General features: G+C 41.9%; 1 protein-coding gene across 1 annotated transcript in view; it reads left to right on the top strand.

Moving 5' to 3' along the window:
* The first annotated feature begins 213 nt into the window (after window positions 1-213).
* Window positions 214-20279, top strand: part of NIBAN1 (niban apoptosis regulator 1) — a 234590-nt gene continuing 214524 nt past the window's right edge. The window contains exon 1 of the mRNA XM_030205896.1: window positions 214-471. Coding sequence (XP_030061756.1) covers window positions 417-471 — 55 coding nt within the window. The 5' untranslated portion in view covers window positions 214-416. The remainder of the gene's footprint in view (window positions 472-20279) is intronic.

Raw genomic sequence — 20279 nt, 5'->3', positions numbered from 1 at the left:
TGATTTGCTTCTTTGGCTCAGTGGAATCAATTAGCTAGTGTCAGCCTCATGACAGCAGAATAAATCGGAGGTATGTCAATTCAGATCCATCCAGCAGGTGGTGCAAATCCATCTCTGTCTGTGGTGGTGTCATGTGCCATATGAAAAAGAAGTTTTGTAATATTAGTAAAGTATAGGGAGGAGTTTCATGGGCTGCCTGCCTGCTGAGCAAGTTTCATTGTATGCATACTGTTTGCCTCTGGCAGGAAGTTTGCACTATACCAAAAACAGTTAAATTGAGGAGGAGAGGAAGACAGTACCCAGTAGACCTACTTTCTATGCTGAGTACAGCGTGAGATTCCTCTGCTATCCCAAGCAAGTAAAAAGAGGATTTTTAAATCTGCCCAGTGAGAACCAGGACCCATTCCTCCAGCAGAATGGGGGGATCTGCTTCAAGTCAGCTGGATGAAAGCAAGTGCAGCTACATTAGAGGTACATTTTTCTTGTCTGCAATGTAACTTTGAGATTTTCAGTGCTTTCTTACAGGTGCATACAGGACAGATATGCAAAAACACAAAAGTACTTTTCTCTCACCTGCATCAGGGCTGTAATACTTGTGAATCAGAATAACTCAGTTGCATTTTATTTGGCAGGGAGTCATATGTTCTTTATGTGCTCATTTATTTATTTATTTACTACATTTATATCTCGCCTTTATCCAAGATGGGTAACAATAGTCACATACATAGTCTTAAACACGTAACAATCGCTGAGCATATGATGATAAAACATGATCAATAAAATGGATGTAGCCTCCCCTCAAAAAAACACACAGTCAGACATTTAAGTCTGGAATGGATTTCAAAAGTATTGGTCTCAAAGTGCACTGTTCTGCAGGGAGGAGACAGTTACTGTACACTAAGCAGTATGACGCCCGTACCTTGTTTTTAACAAATTTCAAATAAAAAGACAGATCCGAGTTCATTCAGCTGTGAGCACAGCCAGCAGTTAATGCATCCTCTGTCTGCTTCAGATGTGGTGCAAAAATAATTTGCGATCTTCTTATTGTACCTTGCAGACACAGTGAACACTTTTAACTCAGGCTGCATGAAATTCTTTATTTTCTTTGCTTCCCCAAAGGTAATAATGTAATAGAATGATTAAGAAGGGATGTATACATCATATCCTTTTCTATCGGACACTTCCAGAAATCATGCTCTAGCATTAGCAAAGTTAATAAGTTTTAGGTCTGTGCTTGCAAATAGAAATTTGTGGGAGTGGCTCTGGATCAGATATATCAAATCATATTATTGGATCGTATTTTGTTCTTAATGACAAACACAACCTGGAAAAGAGATATATAGAAAGTGATATCAGAAAGGGTTTACTTAGGCTACCAGTCTGCCTGTTGTGTTTATCTATTGTGATGTCACAGGCAGAGTCAGATTTACAGCGCATATGCCTCTTGTCACAGGATCTTCAGCATCTTTCTGACCTCTCTTCGCCCCCTCCCCTCCACCTATAGCTGACTTCATGCTTTCTAGTTGGGATTTTCTGTCAGGCAATGCCAATTTCCCTACCTGGAACATTTGTCACTAACCTGGAAGCTTTTTGAGCTTGCATCTTCCCCCCCCCCCCCCAAAAAAAAAAAAAAAAAAAATTACTACTGGTGCTTCCCATAACAGAATGGATTTTCTCCCCCTTCCTTCCCACTGGCAGGAGAGTGCTAATTACATTAAGTGCTAATTATTTTGCTTACACCTTTTCTGTAGTAGCTCAAGGTGAATTATATTCAGGTACAACTTTCAGCAGTATCTATTCTCTTTTTGCTTCAGTCTGAAGTCCGTATATACAGTACCACTGGGCGCAGCAGACTGGGGATCTGTAAATCTCTGACCTCAGACTGAAGCCAACAGAGGAAGAGAGGCATAAATGGGCCATACAGTGTTCCTTTCCTCCTGCTGGTGGAAGATAAAGAATGGGAAGAGGACTGTGCTAGGGGGAGGGGGTTGGAGATGAGCCGGCATTAGGGGGTGGCAAACAGGGCAATTACCCTGGGCTCCCATGCTACAAGGAGCTCCCAAGCCACCTTCTTGCTGAAGGAGGCATAGGTTGAAGGCCAGTTTTGGGGCCTTTTCTCTAGTTTCTGCCCTGGACCCCTGAATGTTTAACACCAGTTCCGGGGTTGTAGGGGGGAGGGTAGAGCTGATATTGAAGCACAAGACCTCCCAACCTTACCATGGATTGATACTTGATGTCATCTTCCATTTGCCATTTTTAAAATAAGTTTCTTACCTTATTTTAGCGTATGGCACCCTGTGTTGAAATGGTGCCCCCTAGGCATGGGTCTACTATGCCTAATGGGAAATTTGGTCATGGTCATGTGGCTTAGTCTGTGGTCTTCTTCACCACTAAGGTTTCTTTGAGTCTGTCCCATGTGTGTTTGAATTTCTGTCACAGTTTTGGTTTCTTTTGTCACTACTAGAAGTCTATTCCAGATGTCTACCATCTTCTCAGTGAAAACTTACATTCTCACATTCTTCTTGAATCTGTTTCTTTTCAGCTTCGTATGATGATCACATTTCTCTGTACATCTTAGATCTCCTAATCCTGGCAAGACTTTCTTAGCATAATCATTCATTATTCTAAAAGTCTGCCCTTCCAAAGTCTGTGAACTTTGTACTAGGATAGAGTGGCTCTGATCCAGTGTTTACGTTGAACCACATAGAACAGTGATTCCTGGACCTCAGATTGTCCCACACCATAGCTTCAGGACAGCTATCACCATTTGTCAGTACAGTCTAGTGTCACTTTGTCACAAGTGGGTTCCTCTCTGTAATAAAGTAGGACAGATGTCCCACAAAAAAATACATACAAATAAATAATAGAAATGAAAAATAATATTTAATACAAAACAATATACAAGGAGGTGAACATTCAGGTTAGAAAATATATTTAATATGTAACGTAAACAAATATATATGAATAAAATGACAAACAAGAGGGATGACTTCTACCCGTTATCTACTAGACAACCAGGGATTGGGAATAAAGGCTACAGGGTGGGGGTTCCTTGGGGGGGCTTGTTGATATTCCAAGGAAAGAGAGGGAGGGAAGGGGGATTGGAATTGAGGCCTGTTGATGCTCCACTGGGAGGGAGGGAGGGGGATCGGAACACTTCAGGCCAGTATCTGTAAGTTAAGTGCTAATTATTTTGCTCACACCTTTTCTGTAGTAGCTCAAGGTGAATTATATTCAGGTACAACTTTCAGCAGTATCTATTTCTCCTCTTTTTTGCTTCAGTCTGAAGTCTGTGTATACAATACCAGTGGGGATCTACAAGTCTCTGACTTCATACTGAAGCCAACAGAGGAAGAAGCATAAACAGTCCATAAGTGCTCCTTTCCTCTTGCTGGTGGGAGTCAAAGAATGGGAAGAGGACTGTATTGGGTGGGGGGGGGGGGGGGGGGGGGGGGGGGAAGCAGGCATAGTTAGGACTGCTTTTTGTTGGTCCTATATGCCTGCTTAGCTGTACAGGTACAGACACTGAATATTGCCGGCACTCGTATAACTGCTGGCTCCTCCCTGACTCCACCCCCATAATGCCCCATATAACCCAGTTCCAAAATGGCTAGTTAGTGCTGATATTCAGTGGCATTGCCTGGCTAAGTGCCATTGAATATCAGCAGATAACCAACCTCAAGCGATTTAAGTAGGTAGGGCAGGAGCAGATATTTACTTTTCTCTGTATGAGCTTTGCTGAATTTTCAACGTGAAAGCATATGTGTACTTCTTTTGTCACATAAGGTTAGGCACCCCATTGTGTGCATATGTGCTAAAAAGTAACATTTAATCATATAAGCACCCTAAGTGCTACTGTATGAGGGCATGCATAAGTGCTATAGCATGCAAATGCACGGGGTGTATATATGGGATATGGGCGTGTTTCCTAACTATGTGAACAAATGATAAAATATTATGTTACATGCACTTTGCTGCATTTAGGGATGCTCAGTTACAATAGTAATTTTTAGTTGTTGGCAGCTTCTACAAGAGAGGAGTTAATTTTAGTAGCCCTTCAATGAGGCCTATGCTCACTCCTTTTATTATCTTTGCTAGCCAGGGGTCCAGAGGGCAGGTTGTAAGCCAAAGACCTTTTAGGATTTTTTTCAAGAGCTTCCTGGTTGAATGAGTCCCAGATGGCTGTGCATGGTGGAAGTGTTCTCCTCATCAGCTGGTGGGGGCTTTGATGGGACTCCGTTACTTAACAAATTAAAGGTGTTTACCTATATAAAGGTGAGAAAGCATAGTTGCCTTCTATTAATGTGAAGTGAAAGGAAGGAAAACACCGTTTCTTTAAAGATTTAATCAACATGTTGCTTTATATATATTTATTTATTTAGATTTTGCTCACACCTTTTTCAGGGGAAGATGCATCAATGAAACGTAAAACAACTGAAAACGTAAAAGTCATTAACGTTTTAGAAAAAACGATGGATGCACTAAAAAAACAAGTCGCACATGTTCGGTGCGGTATTCTAAAGTCGGATGCATGAAAGAATCGTTAAACTGGTGTAATCCCTGCAAGCGGTAGAGGAAACGCATGCGCACAACCGCTAAACCTACGATATCACCGTGGCTATTGTACGTCCTTTATGGACGGCCTTGCCCCCCCGCCCCGCCCGAGGTCGCCGCTGCTCCCCGCTCCCCCCTGCATTAAAATCGTGACTTTTTTTAGCCAGCCCCTCCTTTCCTCTCTTTCTGCTTTTTTAGAAAACACAGCTCCCGCCATCCTCCGCCCCCGTGCCCCGTCCCCGCCGTCCCCCCCAGAGGTCGTCGCTGTTGAAAACACAGCAGCAAGACTGATATTTAAAAAGTTGAAATACGAAAGAGCAACTCCATTGCTTGAAATGCTACACTGGCTTCTAATCAAGGCAAGACTGTTTTTCAAAACTGGCACCCTCATTTTCAAAATACTATTTGGAATGGCTCCTGAATACATGCCAAATCTGACAGAAATCTGTTATGTGTTTGCAGCTGAAGGGCCAGGAGCAGGACTGCAGAAGACAAACACAAATAGGAACGGAGGGGTGGTAGTCCCTGAACAATTTTCAGAGGACTGTGTTTGTAAGGAGCTGATGGACAAAGCGATGGGGATGGATGGCATACATCCGAGGGTACTGAAGGAACATAGTATGTGGCAATGAAGATATACTTACTGGTTAGCACAGGAACGTTCATGCTTCATCCCTGGAATGGATAAAAAGAAGCTAAAAGGATCAGCGGCAAAGGTTAGGACATTAAATCAGGCATGGACTTTGTTTAAAAATACCATCTTGGAAGCCCAGACCAGATGCATTTCATGTATTTACAAAGGTGGAAAGAAGAGAAAACGACAGCTAGCATGGTTAAAAGGTGAAGTGAAAGAGGCTATTAGAACCAAAAGAATGACCTTCAAAGAATGGAAAAAGGACCCAAACAAAGAAAATAAGAAGCAACACTGGCAAGTTAGATGCAATGCATTGATAATGAAGGTTAAAAGAGAATGTGAAGAGAAACTTGTTGTAGAGGCAAAAACTCATAGTAATACCTTTTTCAGGTGCATCAGAAGCAGAAAGTCTGTGAGGGAATCTGTGGGACCATTAGATCATTAATGAGCAAAAGGGGCACTCAGGGAGGACAAGGCCATAGTGGAGAAACTAATGAATTATTTGCTTCGGTCTTTATGGAAGAGATCTATCTGTATCAGAAATGGTTTTCAAGGTGATGAGGTAGAGGAACTGAAAGAAATCTTGGTGAACCTGGAAGATGTACTGAGCCAAATCGACAAATTAAAGAGTAGTAAATCACCTGGACCAGATAGAATGCATCTAAAGGTACTGAAATAACTCAAACATGAAATTGCTGATCTGCTGTTAGTAATCTGTAACCTGTCATTAAAGTTGTCCATAGTACCTGAAGATTGGAGGATGACTAATGTAATACCAATTATTAACAAGGGTTCCAGTGGTAATCCGGGCAATGACAGACCAATATGCCTGACGTCAGTGCCGGGTAAAATAGTGGAAACTATTATAAAGAATAAAATTATGAAACACATAAATAAACATGGTTTGATGGAACAGTCAGCATGGTTTCAGCCAAGGGAAATCTTGCCTCACCAATGTGCATCATTTCTTTGACGGCATGAATAAACATGTAGGTAAAGGTGAAATGGTTCATATAGTATATCTAGATTTTCAGTAAACTTTTGACAAAGTTCCTCATGAGAGACTCCTGAGAAAATTAGAGTCATAGGATAGGAGGCAATGTTCTGTTGTGGATTAGGAATTAGTTATTGGACAGAAAACAGAGGGTAGGGTTAAATGGCCATTTCTCTCAATAGAGGAGGGTCAATAGTGGAGTGCCACAGGGATCTGTACTGGAACCGGTGCTATTTAACATTTAGAAATGATCTGGAAATCGGAACAACGAGTGAGGTGATTACATTTTCAGATGACACAAAACTATTCAAGATTGTTAAAACACATGTGCTGCTTTGTAAAAGGAATATGTAGGGTGTAAAGAAAACATATGTAGGGTGTAAAGAAAACACATTTAAATCATTGCAAACTGTTGAAAACACAGCAGCAAGACTGATATTTAAAAAGTTGAAATACGAAAGAGCAACTCCATTGCTTGAAATGCTACACTGGCTTCTAATCAAGGCAAGACTGTTTTTCAAAACTGGCACCCTCATTTTCAAAATACTATTTGGAATGGCTCCTGAATACATGCCAAATCTGACTGAACTATTCCCAAGAAACACAAGCCCTGAAAACAGAGGCTACTTACTTCTTCATCTACCCAACTGCAGAAACATAACTTACAAAACCATCTATACAGCTGGATTTAGTTATCTGGGCTCCAAATGGTGGAACTCAATACCCAAGGCCACAAGAAGTATTAACTATCTTCAGTTCAGAAAAGAACTGAAGACCCTACCTTTTCAAAATTTATACAGCTAAATGCATAGGGTAACGTCAAATTCCACTCTACAACACACTACTGTAACTTCACTCTGTGACTGCAACACACTATGGTAATTTCGCCTAACTGTATATTGTAAGCCAAATTGAACCAAAACCTGTTTTTGGATAATAGTGGAATACAAGAATGCATAACAAACTAACTAACTACCGTATTTTTCGGACTATAAGACGCACCGGACCATAAGACGCACCTAGGTTTTAGAGGAGGGAAATAGGAAAAAAATATTTTCCTTTTTCCCTCCTCTAAAACCTAGGTGCTCCGGTGCGTCTTGCCGAGTTTTGGATCGCCGTCCTCTACTTACGCGATGCCATGTTCCCTGGTGGTCTAGTGACATCGGGGCAGGAAAGAGCCCCCTCTTTCCTGCCCATCGTGCTGCTCTCCGTGCTCCTGACTGCTTCCTGACGGTCTCGGCGAGATTCAAAATGGCCGCCGAGAATCTCGGCAGCCATTTTGAATATCGCCGAGACCGTCAGGAAGCAGTCAGGAGCACGGAGAGCAGCACGATGGGCAGGAAAGAGGGGGCTCTTTCCTGCCCCGATGTCACTAGACCACCAGGGAACATGGCATCGCGTAAGTAGGGGACGGCGATCCAAAACTCGCTACCTTCGGACTATAAGACGCACCCCCCATTTCCTCCCATATTTGGGGGGAAAAAAGTGCGTCTTATAGTCCGAAAAATACGGTAAATAAATAAACCCTTAGTGAGGGCTTTTCTGCGGGCTTGTTCATGCAATTGAAATACAATAGGGAGGTTCACAGAGCAGAAAGTTTAGTTTGTTCAGTCTTTTTGCCCAATCTTTGTACTTTTTTTTCCAGTTTGTTTCACATATTTTATTTAATAAAAATGTTTAAAAATGCACATTTGAATTTATTAACATGCAGTAATTCATAAGTTGCAGTCTTTGTAAACAGCGTAGTTACAAACAAACACAGCAATGGACAATGAAGCTGGGTTCTGAACCCTTTGGGATTAGAGCGTTTGATTGGAGCTCGTTGAGCGACTTTGAAAGCAATACTGCATGTAGTACTCATGCCAATGTTTATTTCTCATCAACATATTTGATTTAAGGTGACCTGTGTACTGTATTAACCAGTGACATTGGACTCCTGTTACAGGCGGGGTGGCCGAAACACAAGCCCGTATCGAGTCGTGCCTTGTTTTATCAACACCATCACTGACTGTGTGTGTTGCTTCATTGTCATCTTCACTGTGTTTATTTGAAATTCATAAGTTAACAGAGAAATAGCCTAATGGTTTGAACAGCAGTTTGGGAACCAGAGGGCTCAAGTTCAAATGCCATGTTAGCTTCTTGTGGCCTTGGGTAAGCCACGTAACCTTCTATTCAATTGTCTTGGTTTGGCTAGGGATGGTGCTGGTAATCTCACCCTGTTTAGGACCTGCCATTGAAACTATCACACTTCTGGTGGTCCCCCAAGCTGTTCACAGCTGCTGCTTGTGGGTGGCAGGGATGAAACAGAATTCATAAGTTAATATGTGCTAAATTGATTTTGTGCATACTTAAGTTTTTAAGGTGCACTACCAAAAGCACATCCTTAAATCACAGGTGAAGGACAGCTGGCTCAGCATGTGTACTCTAAAATGGAGCTCTCCACAGAGAAACATTTGTGAAGGCCAATCCTATAACTGGGCATGTGTGGTTATGCACGCAAGTGCCAAGATAATTGGTATTATGCACGTATGTGTAATACGTGCTATTCTATAACAGAGTGTAAGTGCTATAGCGTGTAACTGTAAGCGGGCAATACATGTGAGTAGTTCATGGGAGCGGCATGATGTGTCTCCAGCATATGCATGTAACATATAGAATACTAAGGTTATGCATATTGCATGGTGCATAGGCACATCCATTTACACCTGATCAGTTTGACCAAGGTACCTTACCGGAAGAGATGTGTTGTCCCCTAGAGAAGGGAGAAGGCTGGACAGCTTATGATAGTGTTTCTCCAGATTTAATTATGAAAATCTCCTCTAGTGTTAGCAACAGCTATTGTCTTGAAGACATATTTAGACCTGTAGTAATAAAGGTACTTAAGGAACTTTAGGCACCTGTTTTTTTTCTGTAATTATCAATAGAAGTTTTGAGCATGGAATAGTTCCCAAAATATTTTAAAAAGCAGTGGTAAGACCATTAGTTAAGAATAGTAAGATGAATAAGAGCTTGTTGGATAATTACAGACCAATCACATCACTGCCTTTTCTGGCAAAAGTCATGGAACGAACTGTGTATAATCAATTAGTGGAATTTCTTGATACACATAATATATTGCATATTAATCAATTTGGATTTAGGCCACATCATGACACAGAAACTTTGCTATTATCTTTGTTTGACAGTGTGCAGACTGATTTTAATGATGGTCAGCATTTTTTGTTAGTGGTTTTAGGTATCTCAGCTGCTTTTGACATGATAAACCACCTGATCTTGTTGAACAGATTGTAATCCATTGGTACAGAAGGAAAGGTTTTGACTTGGTTTATCTCCTTCCTCTGTGAAAGACAATTTTATGTAGCACAGAGGGAGGATGTTTCCAACTCTAAACTGTTTAAAACTGGTGTTCCTCGGGGATCTTGTTTATCAGCAGTGTTATTTGACATTTTTTTGTTGCCATTATGCCAGTTGTTGAATTGCTTTAACATTCAATTCAGACTCTATGCAGATAATATCCAGTTCTTGGTTCCATTTGCTAGTGCAGTGCAAGCTACTTGTGATATGTTGATGTTGATGATTCATTCCATATATGTTGCTGGATGAAAGCAAATTGTCTTAAATTGAATGTTAATTAAACCAAGATTCTGCTGCTTGCCACATATGTTTCTTTGGATATACCTTCCAATTGCAAGTTTAGAAACGAGAATATTCCAATTGTGCACAAATTCTGTAATCTGGGGATCCTTGTCAATTCCATTCTGTTAATGAGAGATCAGGTACACAAGATTATTAAGGATGTGTTCTATAAGTTGAGACAGGTGCAGCATTTAATGTCATTACTCAAGCCTTATAATTTTAGGGCAGTGGTACAAAGTTTAATGTCACCAACCAAGCTTTGATTATTGCAATGGGCTGCTCACAGGGATCCAGAAGTACTTTATAAAAGCTTTACAAGTAGCCTAGAATGCAGTAGCTAGGATTCTGAGTGGTGGGAATTGATATAAACATTTTGGAGTAGATTCTATATATGGTGCCAAAAAAATTGGCACCAAAAACAAAATCCCTAAATTACCACATGGATTATAGTATTTGCCGAGCACCCATCCATGTGACTAAATTTAATTATGGGACTAAATTTAATTGCGCGCAGTTACGCCAAGTAAAACTTGGCGTATATGCCAGTGACTAACATAGGTGCGGAGCAGGTGTATTCTGTAATAATACACATAATTTGTAGAAATGCCCACAACCTGCCCATTCCACACCCATGGCCATGCCCCCTTTTCAACTATGCGACTTAGAATTTACATGCATCACATTACATAATATGTTTAGACAGTTGTGCGCATGAATTATAATTAATGACAATTAGTGTCAGTAATTGCTTAAATGGCAATTATTGGCACTGATTGACTTGTTAACTAATTAAGTTGCATGTACAAATCCAGAATATGACCAGATTTGCATGCGTAATTTAAGTCACGGTATATAGAATCTGGGGGATTCCCATCGAATACAGAATCCAATATTAGATCATTTGTATAGTCTTTAAAATAATAAAGTCAAAGTCTCCAAAGTTTTAGTTTCCAGATTTCATATATATCAACCACTGCGATTACTAAGATTGGCCAATCATATTCTACTAGACATTCTCTTATTTCGTGTGATAAAATTGGAGGAATTCAGGAATTCAATCTTTTATGCTGTGGGCCCTATGCTTTGGAATAAATTGCCTCTGAGATTAAGAAGGGTCAGGAACATGAATAAGTTCAAAAGAGAATTGAAAACCTTTCTTTTCATAAAGGCATTTGAGTTGGTGGAAGAATGAACTGAGAAGTTGGAATTTATCAAAGTCAGAAATTGGTTATTATTTGTTACATGATAGAGGTATATAAAATAATGAGTGGAGTGGAACAGGTGGATGTGAAGCGTCTGTTCACGCTTTCCAAAAATACTAGGGGGCATGCGATGAAACTACAGTGTAGTAAATTTAAAACAAATCAGAGAAAATTTTTCTTCACCCAACGCATAATTAAACTCTGGAATTCGTTGCCGGAGAACGTGGTGAAGGCGGTTAGCTTAGCAGAGTTTAAAAGGGGGGTTAGACAGTTTCCTAAAGAACAAGTCCATAAACCACTACTAAATGGACTTGGGAAAAATCCACAATTCCAGGAATAACATGTATAGAATGTTTGTACGTTTGGGAAGCTCGCCAGGTGCCCTTGGCCTGGATTGGCCGCTGTCGTGGACAGGATGCTGGGCTTGATGGACCCTTGGTCTTTTCCCAGTGTGGCATTACTTATGTTCTTATGTACTTATTCCTTTAAAGCTGAGGCTGTTTACTCACAGACTCCTGATGCAGGTGGAAACGCCGAAACACGGCACCGTGCCAAGTTTTAGAGATGCTTTCACTACAATGAATTCGTCATACACTGAACTTCATATGTCTTGGTCTGTGTTGGAAGTTCCATTGGATACCCTACTCTTTTGCTTTTTCCTGGCTGAGAACCACCATTCTAGTTAAAGGGCTTCATATTGAGTTGAGATAGAATTGGCTTACTTTCTAGAATAAAATAGTTTATTTTGTAAACTGGATTGAGAATGCTCAGCAGAAATGACTTATGTACCATCTACTGGTTACATTCCATATGTCTGACCCTTTATACATGTGTGTGTGTATATTTATGTAGATGGCACAGAGATGCAAATTTCCCCTGAAATTTTGAATGGAGGAATGAACAAACATGGAAGAAAGGAGGAAAGTGGAAATAATTATACTTGAGTAGCAATAAAGTGTATGGTGTATACTGTGATAGATAAAACCATGTCCTTGGGTCCCTGTTGCCTTCTCACTACAGGATTATCTATAAGATAGCTTTGAAACTCCAGGGTCAGAGGAGAAACCTGGACCGGTCTCAGAAGAGATGTGGAATTGTAATGCTTGATTGGTTCAGATGATGTAGTAAGTAGGGGGAGGAATAAAGGAGGGGACAATATACCACCTTCTGTGGTTTTTGGAACTACATTCAAGGCAGTTTACAGGTACTTTTTGGACCTGGGACAATAGAAGGTCTTTTTTTTTTGTTACATTTGTACCCCATGCTTTCCCACTCATAGCAGGCTCAATGTGGTTTACATGGGGCAATGGAGGGTTAAGTGACTTGCCCAGAGTTACAAGGAGCTGCCTGTGCCTGAAGTGGGAATTGAACTCAGTTCCTCAGGACCAAAGTCCACCATCCTAACTACTAGGCCACCAAGTAACTTGCCCAGAGTCACAAGGAGCTACAGTGGGAATTAAACCCAGTCCCCCAGAATCAAAGTCCACTGTGCTAACCAGTAGGCTAAACCAGGATCAGAACCAGATCCAGGACCAGGACCATAGGAAGATAAAATAACCCCCTTCCCTTCTTATGTGATAAAGTTGTAACTGCCAGAAATCTTATGCAGCAGACAGACTGGGAGAGGAGCTGCTGTGATCCTTGGAGGAGGGGCAGCAGTAGTAGTACAACCTCGGGAAGCTGATAGCTTGAACCTAGGAGGGCACAAAGTGCTCAAGAACCTGGGAGTTGGAGTGCACAGCCTTTTCCCAGTGTGGCATTACTTATGTACTTATGTAGATCTGTATATTTTATGTGATCCTCCAAGAACCTTTGGATTGAGTGTATTGTTTTAAAATACATAAATAAAAATAAATAAATACATAAGTAAATTGACCTGGTGCAAGTGGGCGTGTCTAAATTTAGGTGTGCCAGTTTGGATGTACATCAGTGTCCTGTATCAGAAGCGGCACTTCCAGATGCTGTTATAGAATAGGGGTACCTAAATCAGGGTTCCCTGTTATAGAATTGGCCCCATACCCCTCAATATTCAAAATAATTTAACTGGTTGGTGACAGCCGCTGACTGGTTGAATCGCAGATGCTGACTATCCCCGAATATTAAGTGGGAGATAACTGGTTATCTCTGCTGAATATTTGTGGTTAGCATGTAACCATGAGCCAGTTACAGTGGGGGAAATAAGTATTTGATCCCTTGCTGATTTTGTAAGTTTGCCCACTGACAAAGACATGAGCAGCCCATAATTGAAGGGTAGGTTATTGGTAACAGTGAGAGATAGCACATCACAAATTAAATCCGGAAAATCACATTGTGGAAAGTATATGAATTTATTTGCATTCTGCAGAGGGAAATAAGTATTTGATCCCCCACCAACCAGTAAGAGATCTGGCCCCTACAGACCAGGTAGATGCTCCAAATCAACTCGTTACCTGCATGACAGACAGCTGTCGGCAATGGTCACCTGTATGAAAGACACCTGTCCACAGACTCAGTGAATCAGTCAGACTCTAACCTCTACAAAATGGCCAAGAGCAAGGAGCTGTCTAAGGATGTCAGGGACAAGATCATACACCTGCACAAGGCTGGAATGGGCTACAAAACCATCAGTAAGACGCTGGGCAAGAAGGAGACAACTGTTGGTGCCATAGTAAGAAAATGGAAGAAGTACAAAATGACTGTCAATCGACAAAGATCTGGGGCTCCACGCAAAATCTCACCTCGTGGGGTATCCTTGATCATGAGGAAGGTTAGAAATCAGCCTACAACTACAAGGGGGGAACTTGTCAATGATCTCAAGGCAGCTGGGACCACTGTCACCACGAAAACCATTGGTAACACATTACGACATAACGGATTGCAATCCTGCAGTGCCCGCAAGGTCCCCCTGCTCCGGAAGGCACATGTGACGGCCCGTCTGAAGTTTGCCAGTGAACACCTGGATGATGCCGAGAGTGATTGGGAGAAGGTGCTGTGGTCAGATGAGACAAAAATTGAGCTCTTTGGCATGAACTCAACTCGCCGTGTTTGGAGGAAGAGAAATGCTGCCTATGACCCAAAGAACACCGTCCCCACTGTCAAGCATGGAGGCGGAAATGTTATGTTTTGGGGGTGTTTCTCTGCTAAGGGCACAGGACTACTTCACCGCATCAATGGGAGAATGGATGGGGCCATGTACCGTACAATTCTGAGTGACAACCTCCTTCCCTCCGCCAGGGCCTTAAAAATGGGTCGTGGCTGGGTCTTCCAGCACGACAATGACCCAAAACATACAGCCAAGGCAACAAAGGAGTGGCTCAGGAAGAAGCACATTAGGGTCATGGAGTGGCCTAGCCAGTCACCAGACCTTAATCCCATTGAAAACTTATGGAGGGAGCTGAAGCTGCGAGTTGCCAAGCGACAGCCCAGAACTCTTAATGATTTAGAGATGATCTGCAAAGAGGAGTGGACCAAAATTCCTCCTGACATGTGTGCAAACCTCATCATCAACTACAGAAGACGTATGACCGCTGTGCTTGCCAACAAGGGTTTTGCCACCAAGTATTAGGTCTTGTTTGCCAGAGGGATCAAATACTTATTTCCCTCTGCAGAATGCAAATAAATTCATATACTTTCCACAATGTGATTTTCCGGATTTAATTTGTGATGTGCTATCTCTCACTGTTACCAATAACCTACCCTTCAATTATGGGCTGCTCATGTCTTTGTCAGTGGGCAAACTTACAAAATCAGCAAGGGATCAAATACTTATTTCCCCCACTGTATCTTGGGGGCATTCCAGGAGAAGGTCAAAGTTATGCCCCGATATTCAATGCTGACCAGGCAAGGTTAGCACATAGATAGGACTGCATAAATAGTGTCCTATCTTTATGTGTTAGCTGATGCCCACTTAGTGCTGAATATCAGCTTAACCGGGCATGTGATATCTGGCCAGTGAAAAATCAGATATTCCATGCCACTCGCTGGAAACGGTCTGGCATTGAATAACTGGGGTCAGCGCCGGTGCCTACTGCTGACTGAATATGGGGTCCATAGTGTTTTTAAAGATCTTCAATAGTTGTGTTGCAAACAATGACTCAAAAAGGAAACTAAGTAATAAATCTGCATTGCCTATGACATGGCATAGCAGGGACTTGGCTGAATGGTCATTCTAAATCTGTTTACTTTCATTGCACTTCTGTGAGAAAGAACATGGGGATGAGAACCGAATTCCCTGCTTCAGTTGATGAATATGTTGTCAGATGTAGAAATTAGCAAATACAATGCAAATTCTTCTGTTTCTACAGAGTGAGGCAAAAAAAAGAAATCCTAGAGTTTTTTTTGCCATTTTCTCAGCAACCACTTTGAATTTCAACGAGAAATGTTACTTACTTATTTAGTCATTATACCTGCTTATTAATTATTAAACAACATTTAATTATCTTAAGCTATGCCGATGTTACTGATATTTTAGAATTACTACTTAGTGATTTTTGGTCGTTAATAATGTTCAAGCTAAAATACAGTAAAATAACATCATTCAAGTGATAAAATTAACAGTGTGTCAGAATTTCACAGCCATTGTGAATGGTGAAAGTATCCACCCCCAGCTTTAACACAGGCCTTCAGTTGCTTTGGGAAATTCTTAACAGCCTTGTGGATCGATCGATGCCTGTGGCAGGCTGTCCCAGATCATCTTCAGTGCTTCTTTGAGTTCAGTGATTGTTTGCGGCTTTGGGTGGAGCTTGTGATAGACCTCCAACATTGCTTCCCAGACAAAAGTCTACATCACTGTGACATCATTAATAATGAGCTGCTACCCCTTTTTTTTTCCAAATAATGATAGTTTTACAGTGCAAACACTTTTGAACACGCGAAAACCGCTAGGTGGACATGCTAAAAAGTCTGTAACTTCACCATGTTTGAAGATAATCTCATTCCACTTGGCACATAAATGTAGATAGTAACAGGAAATAAAGCTTTAAATTTTCACTTTGAAATTCCAAGTGGTTGCTGAGAAAACAGCAAAAAACTTGTTTTTTTTTTTTGCTTCACCCTATGTATTTTAATACAGCAAGTTTCAACCAAAAACTAAAAAGCATTTACTGCTCTTAACAGTACTTCCAAGTCAGATACCAGAATGCCCCCCCCCCCACACACACACAGAGGACAATAAACGGGTGTCTATGTGGAGCTTATTCTGTAAAGGAAATTAGGCGCCTACTTTACTTTATAGAATACTCGCATAAGCAGGTACATATGTGCTTATGTGGTTGGCATGAACACTTACATTAGCCATAGAGCTGATATTATTATTATTATTTATTTAGATTTTGCTCACACCTTTTTCAGTAGTAGCTCAAGGTGAGTTACATTCAGGTACACTGGATATTTCTCTGTCCCAGGAGGGCTCACAATCTAAGTTTGTACCTGAGGCAATGGAGGGTTAAGTGACTTGCCCAAGATCACAAGGAACAACAGTGCTTACATCTAGATTCAAGAGATACAAACATAATTTACAGAGTTCCATAAAGTTCCATAAAGTGTGAGCCCTGCCTACCTGCAGACAATGCATTATCCAAGATATGTATGCAATTGTAGAATTCATAAGTATCCAATATCAAGCTTATGCTTAAATATATATAATGTATAACTACAGCTCTAAATATGTCAAATCAAACTTTAATATACATCTGTAGTTACTTCTAATCAAGCTTCAATTCTGACTTTAAGCTAACGAGCAGAGGCGTAGCCAGGTTTTGATCTCAGGGGAGCAGACTTTTATAAAGCAGGTGCCGGTTGGTGTCAGCTAGACAGTAGTGTCTGTGTTGTTGCTCAGGGGCTGTGGTGGGCAATGATTAATACAGGCTGTCTCTGTTGCGTCCTGCCTACAAGGAAACAGTAAGTTACATCAGGAGGCAGGACACAGAAGAGGTCCCTGGACAGGCAACCTGTCTTCTTAACTTCAAATAAAAATATTCAAACTGTGACCATCACCTCAGGAATAGCACACCCAGTCCTTCCACTGCTAGACACCTTGTTTAAATCAGATGGGCTTTTGTTTGTGTGGTGACTCTACAGGATGTGAAGAACACTAGTCTTGAGCATTTTTATTTTGGGTGAAAAGGGCCACCAAAGGTGGCCATTGCCCCAGAGCTTACTTTCAAATAGGGCTAGACACTTTGTGAAATAACACAAACCCTGCAAAAAGACACCCAAAACCTATACTGAAAACTTACCACACCAAAACAGCCCTAACCCACCTTTGAAAAGACAATGCTGTAAATATTACAGTGGGACCTAGAGAAGTGTTTTCCTAGGTGGTCCTGGAGTACCCTCTTGCCATTCAGGTTTTCAGGCTATCCACAATGAATCTGCATGAAAAAGATTTGCATGTAATAGAGGCAGTATATGCAAATCAACGTCATGCATATTTATTGTGGATATCCTGAAAACCTGCCTGGCAAGGGGGTACTCCAGGACTGCCCTAGAACACAAAACTTACCACACCATAACAGCCCTAACCCACCTATCAGAAGACAGTGCTATATATATATATATATATACTTACTATTGGGAGACTGGAACAAACTGCACTGTTACACATTCCTACACAGATACTACATGCTGGCAGAATCCTTCACCTCAGTCACACATGCAGAACATGGACAGACCCTCATCTATATAACATAAGAGTAGCAATACTGGGTCAGCCCAATGGTCCATCTAGCCCAGTATCCTGTTTCCAACGTGGCCAACCCAGGTCACAAGCACTTGGCAGAAACCCAAATTGTGACAACATTCCATGCTACCAATCTAATGCAGAATAGGGAGCCACAAAAAAAAAAAGAAACCAAAAAAACAACAAAAGTTGAAATAGAGATCCCCCCCCTGCCAAAGGAAGCCAGACTCTAAACAGTGCAATACTGGTAAAAAAGAGACAGAAATGCATTTTCTCCTGTACTTTGCAAAATAAAAATAGAAAAAAAATGTATGTTTTACAAAGCAGGTACATCTCAGTCCTTACAAAGTATTAAACAAAAAAAAACATTTTTCTACCTTTGTTGTCTGGGAATTTGGCTGGTCCTAGTCTTTTTTTCCATGTTCCATGAGTCAGCCTTACAAATTCTTTTCCAGGTTGGCCTGTCCATTTCTTCTCTCACCTCTTGTCTTCTTCCTTTCCTTCTCTACATCTGTTTGGCACTGATCTTTTGTTTTATGCCCCCACTATCAAATAGCTGTGTATAGAGCTGCCAAGTGATCCAGTTCCAGAAGAGAGATTTTTCAACCAGTCCTAGTGTGAACTCGCATCCCAAATTCATGTGGGATTTGCAGTCGACCTAAATGTTGAGATTTGGGCGTCCCCGACCGTATTATCGAAACAAAAGATGGATGCCCATTTTGTTTTGATAGTATGGGTTTCCCCGCCCCTTTGCGGGGCCATCCTGTGAGGATGACCTCATGAAAACTTGGGCGCCTCGTTCGATTATGCCCCTCTGTGTGATATAAATATATTTTTTAAATCCTTTATCCTCCACCTTTCAAGACACTGCCTATCCTGTTGGATAGTGATGGCACAAGGAAAGCAAGTTTGGTCCAGTGAAGACTAACTCAAAATAACTTGTTCCTTAGCTGGGCCCTAGTATTACCATATTCTACCAGCAAGAATAATTTTTGATGCTGTTTTAGTGATATTCAACTGTTATTTCTTTACTCCTCCAGCTTTTAAGGCACTGCCTATCCAACTGAAACAGCTTTAGCATTGTTACAGATGGACCAACAATAAAGAACAACAATGTGTATGCAGCAGATCATGTTTGCTTGCTTTGAACTGTACAGCTATGACAGCTACGTGGGGGGGGGGGGGGGTGGAAACAGATTAGAAATTACCCAAATTGGCTTCCTTGTTAAGTGGACTAGATAGGCTTACTTCCATTCCGGTCAATTAAACCTTCCTGGGCAGCTTTCTCCAGTCCCCCCCCCCCCCCCCCCCCCCCCGAGCTTTGCATTTTTCACCTTCTCTTCTGCCCGTCTCTCCCGTCTACTCTATTGCAAGTTCCTGTTTTCTGCAGAGGTGGGACGTGCCTGAGGAGAGAGAGGCCCCAATGCTGACAGAACGCTGATTGTGAATTGCCGGTGCTGCGCAGGAGGGAGAAAGCTTCAGGGAAGTAAAAAGTGACCACGTGGAAGGGAGAGACAGGCAGAAGAGACTGGAAAAGATTAAAGACTCGAGAGGGAGGGAGCAGAAAAAAATATTTATTGGCACGAGGCGCATAGGCACCATTTTTTCTAAACCGCTCCCCCTGCTCCCCACCTAGCTACGCCACTGCTAACGAGGACTATCAGAGATGGACTTCCTTGAGAGAAATTTCTCTCTTGAACGGGAAGTAGGTATTATACCCAGTTCTTCACTGGTCCAAGTTCTTAATAAGATTTTGTCATTTATTTTTAGTATATTTTATACTAGTAAAAAAGGCCCGTTTCTGACTGTGTGTATGTTTGATAGAGTGTGTGTGAGAGTGACTGTGTGATAGGGAGTGAGTGAATGTGTGTGTGTGTTTGACAGAGAGAGTGAGACAGAGTGTGACAGGGTTGATGCTGCTTTAGTGGGAGTGGGTGGCAGGCGGTTTAGAGTTTGGTCAGCGTTGTTGTGTTGTGTGGGCTGTTTGTAAGAGTGCTGGTAATTTTTTTTTTTAAAGTTTTGAGGAGAGATGCAATGAGTGTGTGTGAGGAACTGAGGGGTGGAGGGGTTACCATTGCTGGAGGGTGGGGTGTCAGTGATTGAGTGTGGAATACATAGAGTGTGAGTGCCTATGTATCTATGTCCTGCATCAGTGTATGTGTGTGAGTTGGGGGTGGGGGAGGGGTGTTAACTGGGATCCTGGTTGGAGGTTGTTTAGCGTTGAGTGAGTGGTGATGTATCCATGTCGTGTGTGTGTGTGAGATTGACAGGGGGAGGGGGGCTGGGGTTTTTAGGGGGCTGGGAGGCAAAGGGGGGAAGTGGGAGTGGCCATGTTGTATCCATGTCCTTTGTGTGTGAGATTGACAGGGGGAGGGGGCGTGGGGGGGTTGTAGGGAGTTTGGGGGGCGAAGGGATCTGGTTTTGGCTGACCTCATGTGTCGGGCAGTGGCGTACCACGGGGGTGGCATTGGGGGTGGTCCACCCTGGGTGCATGCCGGTCAGCTACGTTGGTTTCCATGCTCCCTCTGCCCCGGAACAGGTTACTTCCTGTTCCGGGGCAGAGGGAGAATGGAAACCAACGAAGTTGACCGGCCTGCGGCA

This window comes from Microcaecilia unicolor, chromosome 6, assembly GCF_901765095.1.
Source record: "Microcaecilia unicolor chromosome 6, aMicUni1.1, whole genome shotgun sequence".
In the NCBI taxonomy this organism is placed as follows: Eukaryota; Metazoa; Chordata; class Amphibia; order Gymnophiona; family Siphonopidae; genus Microcaecilia; species Microcaecilia unicolor.
This window is presented reverse-complemented; position numbering and strand designations above follow the sequence as displayed.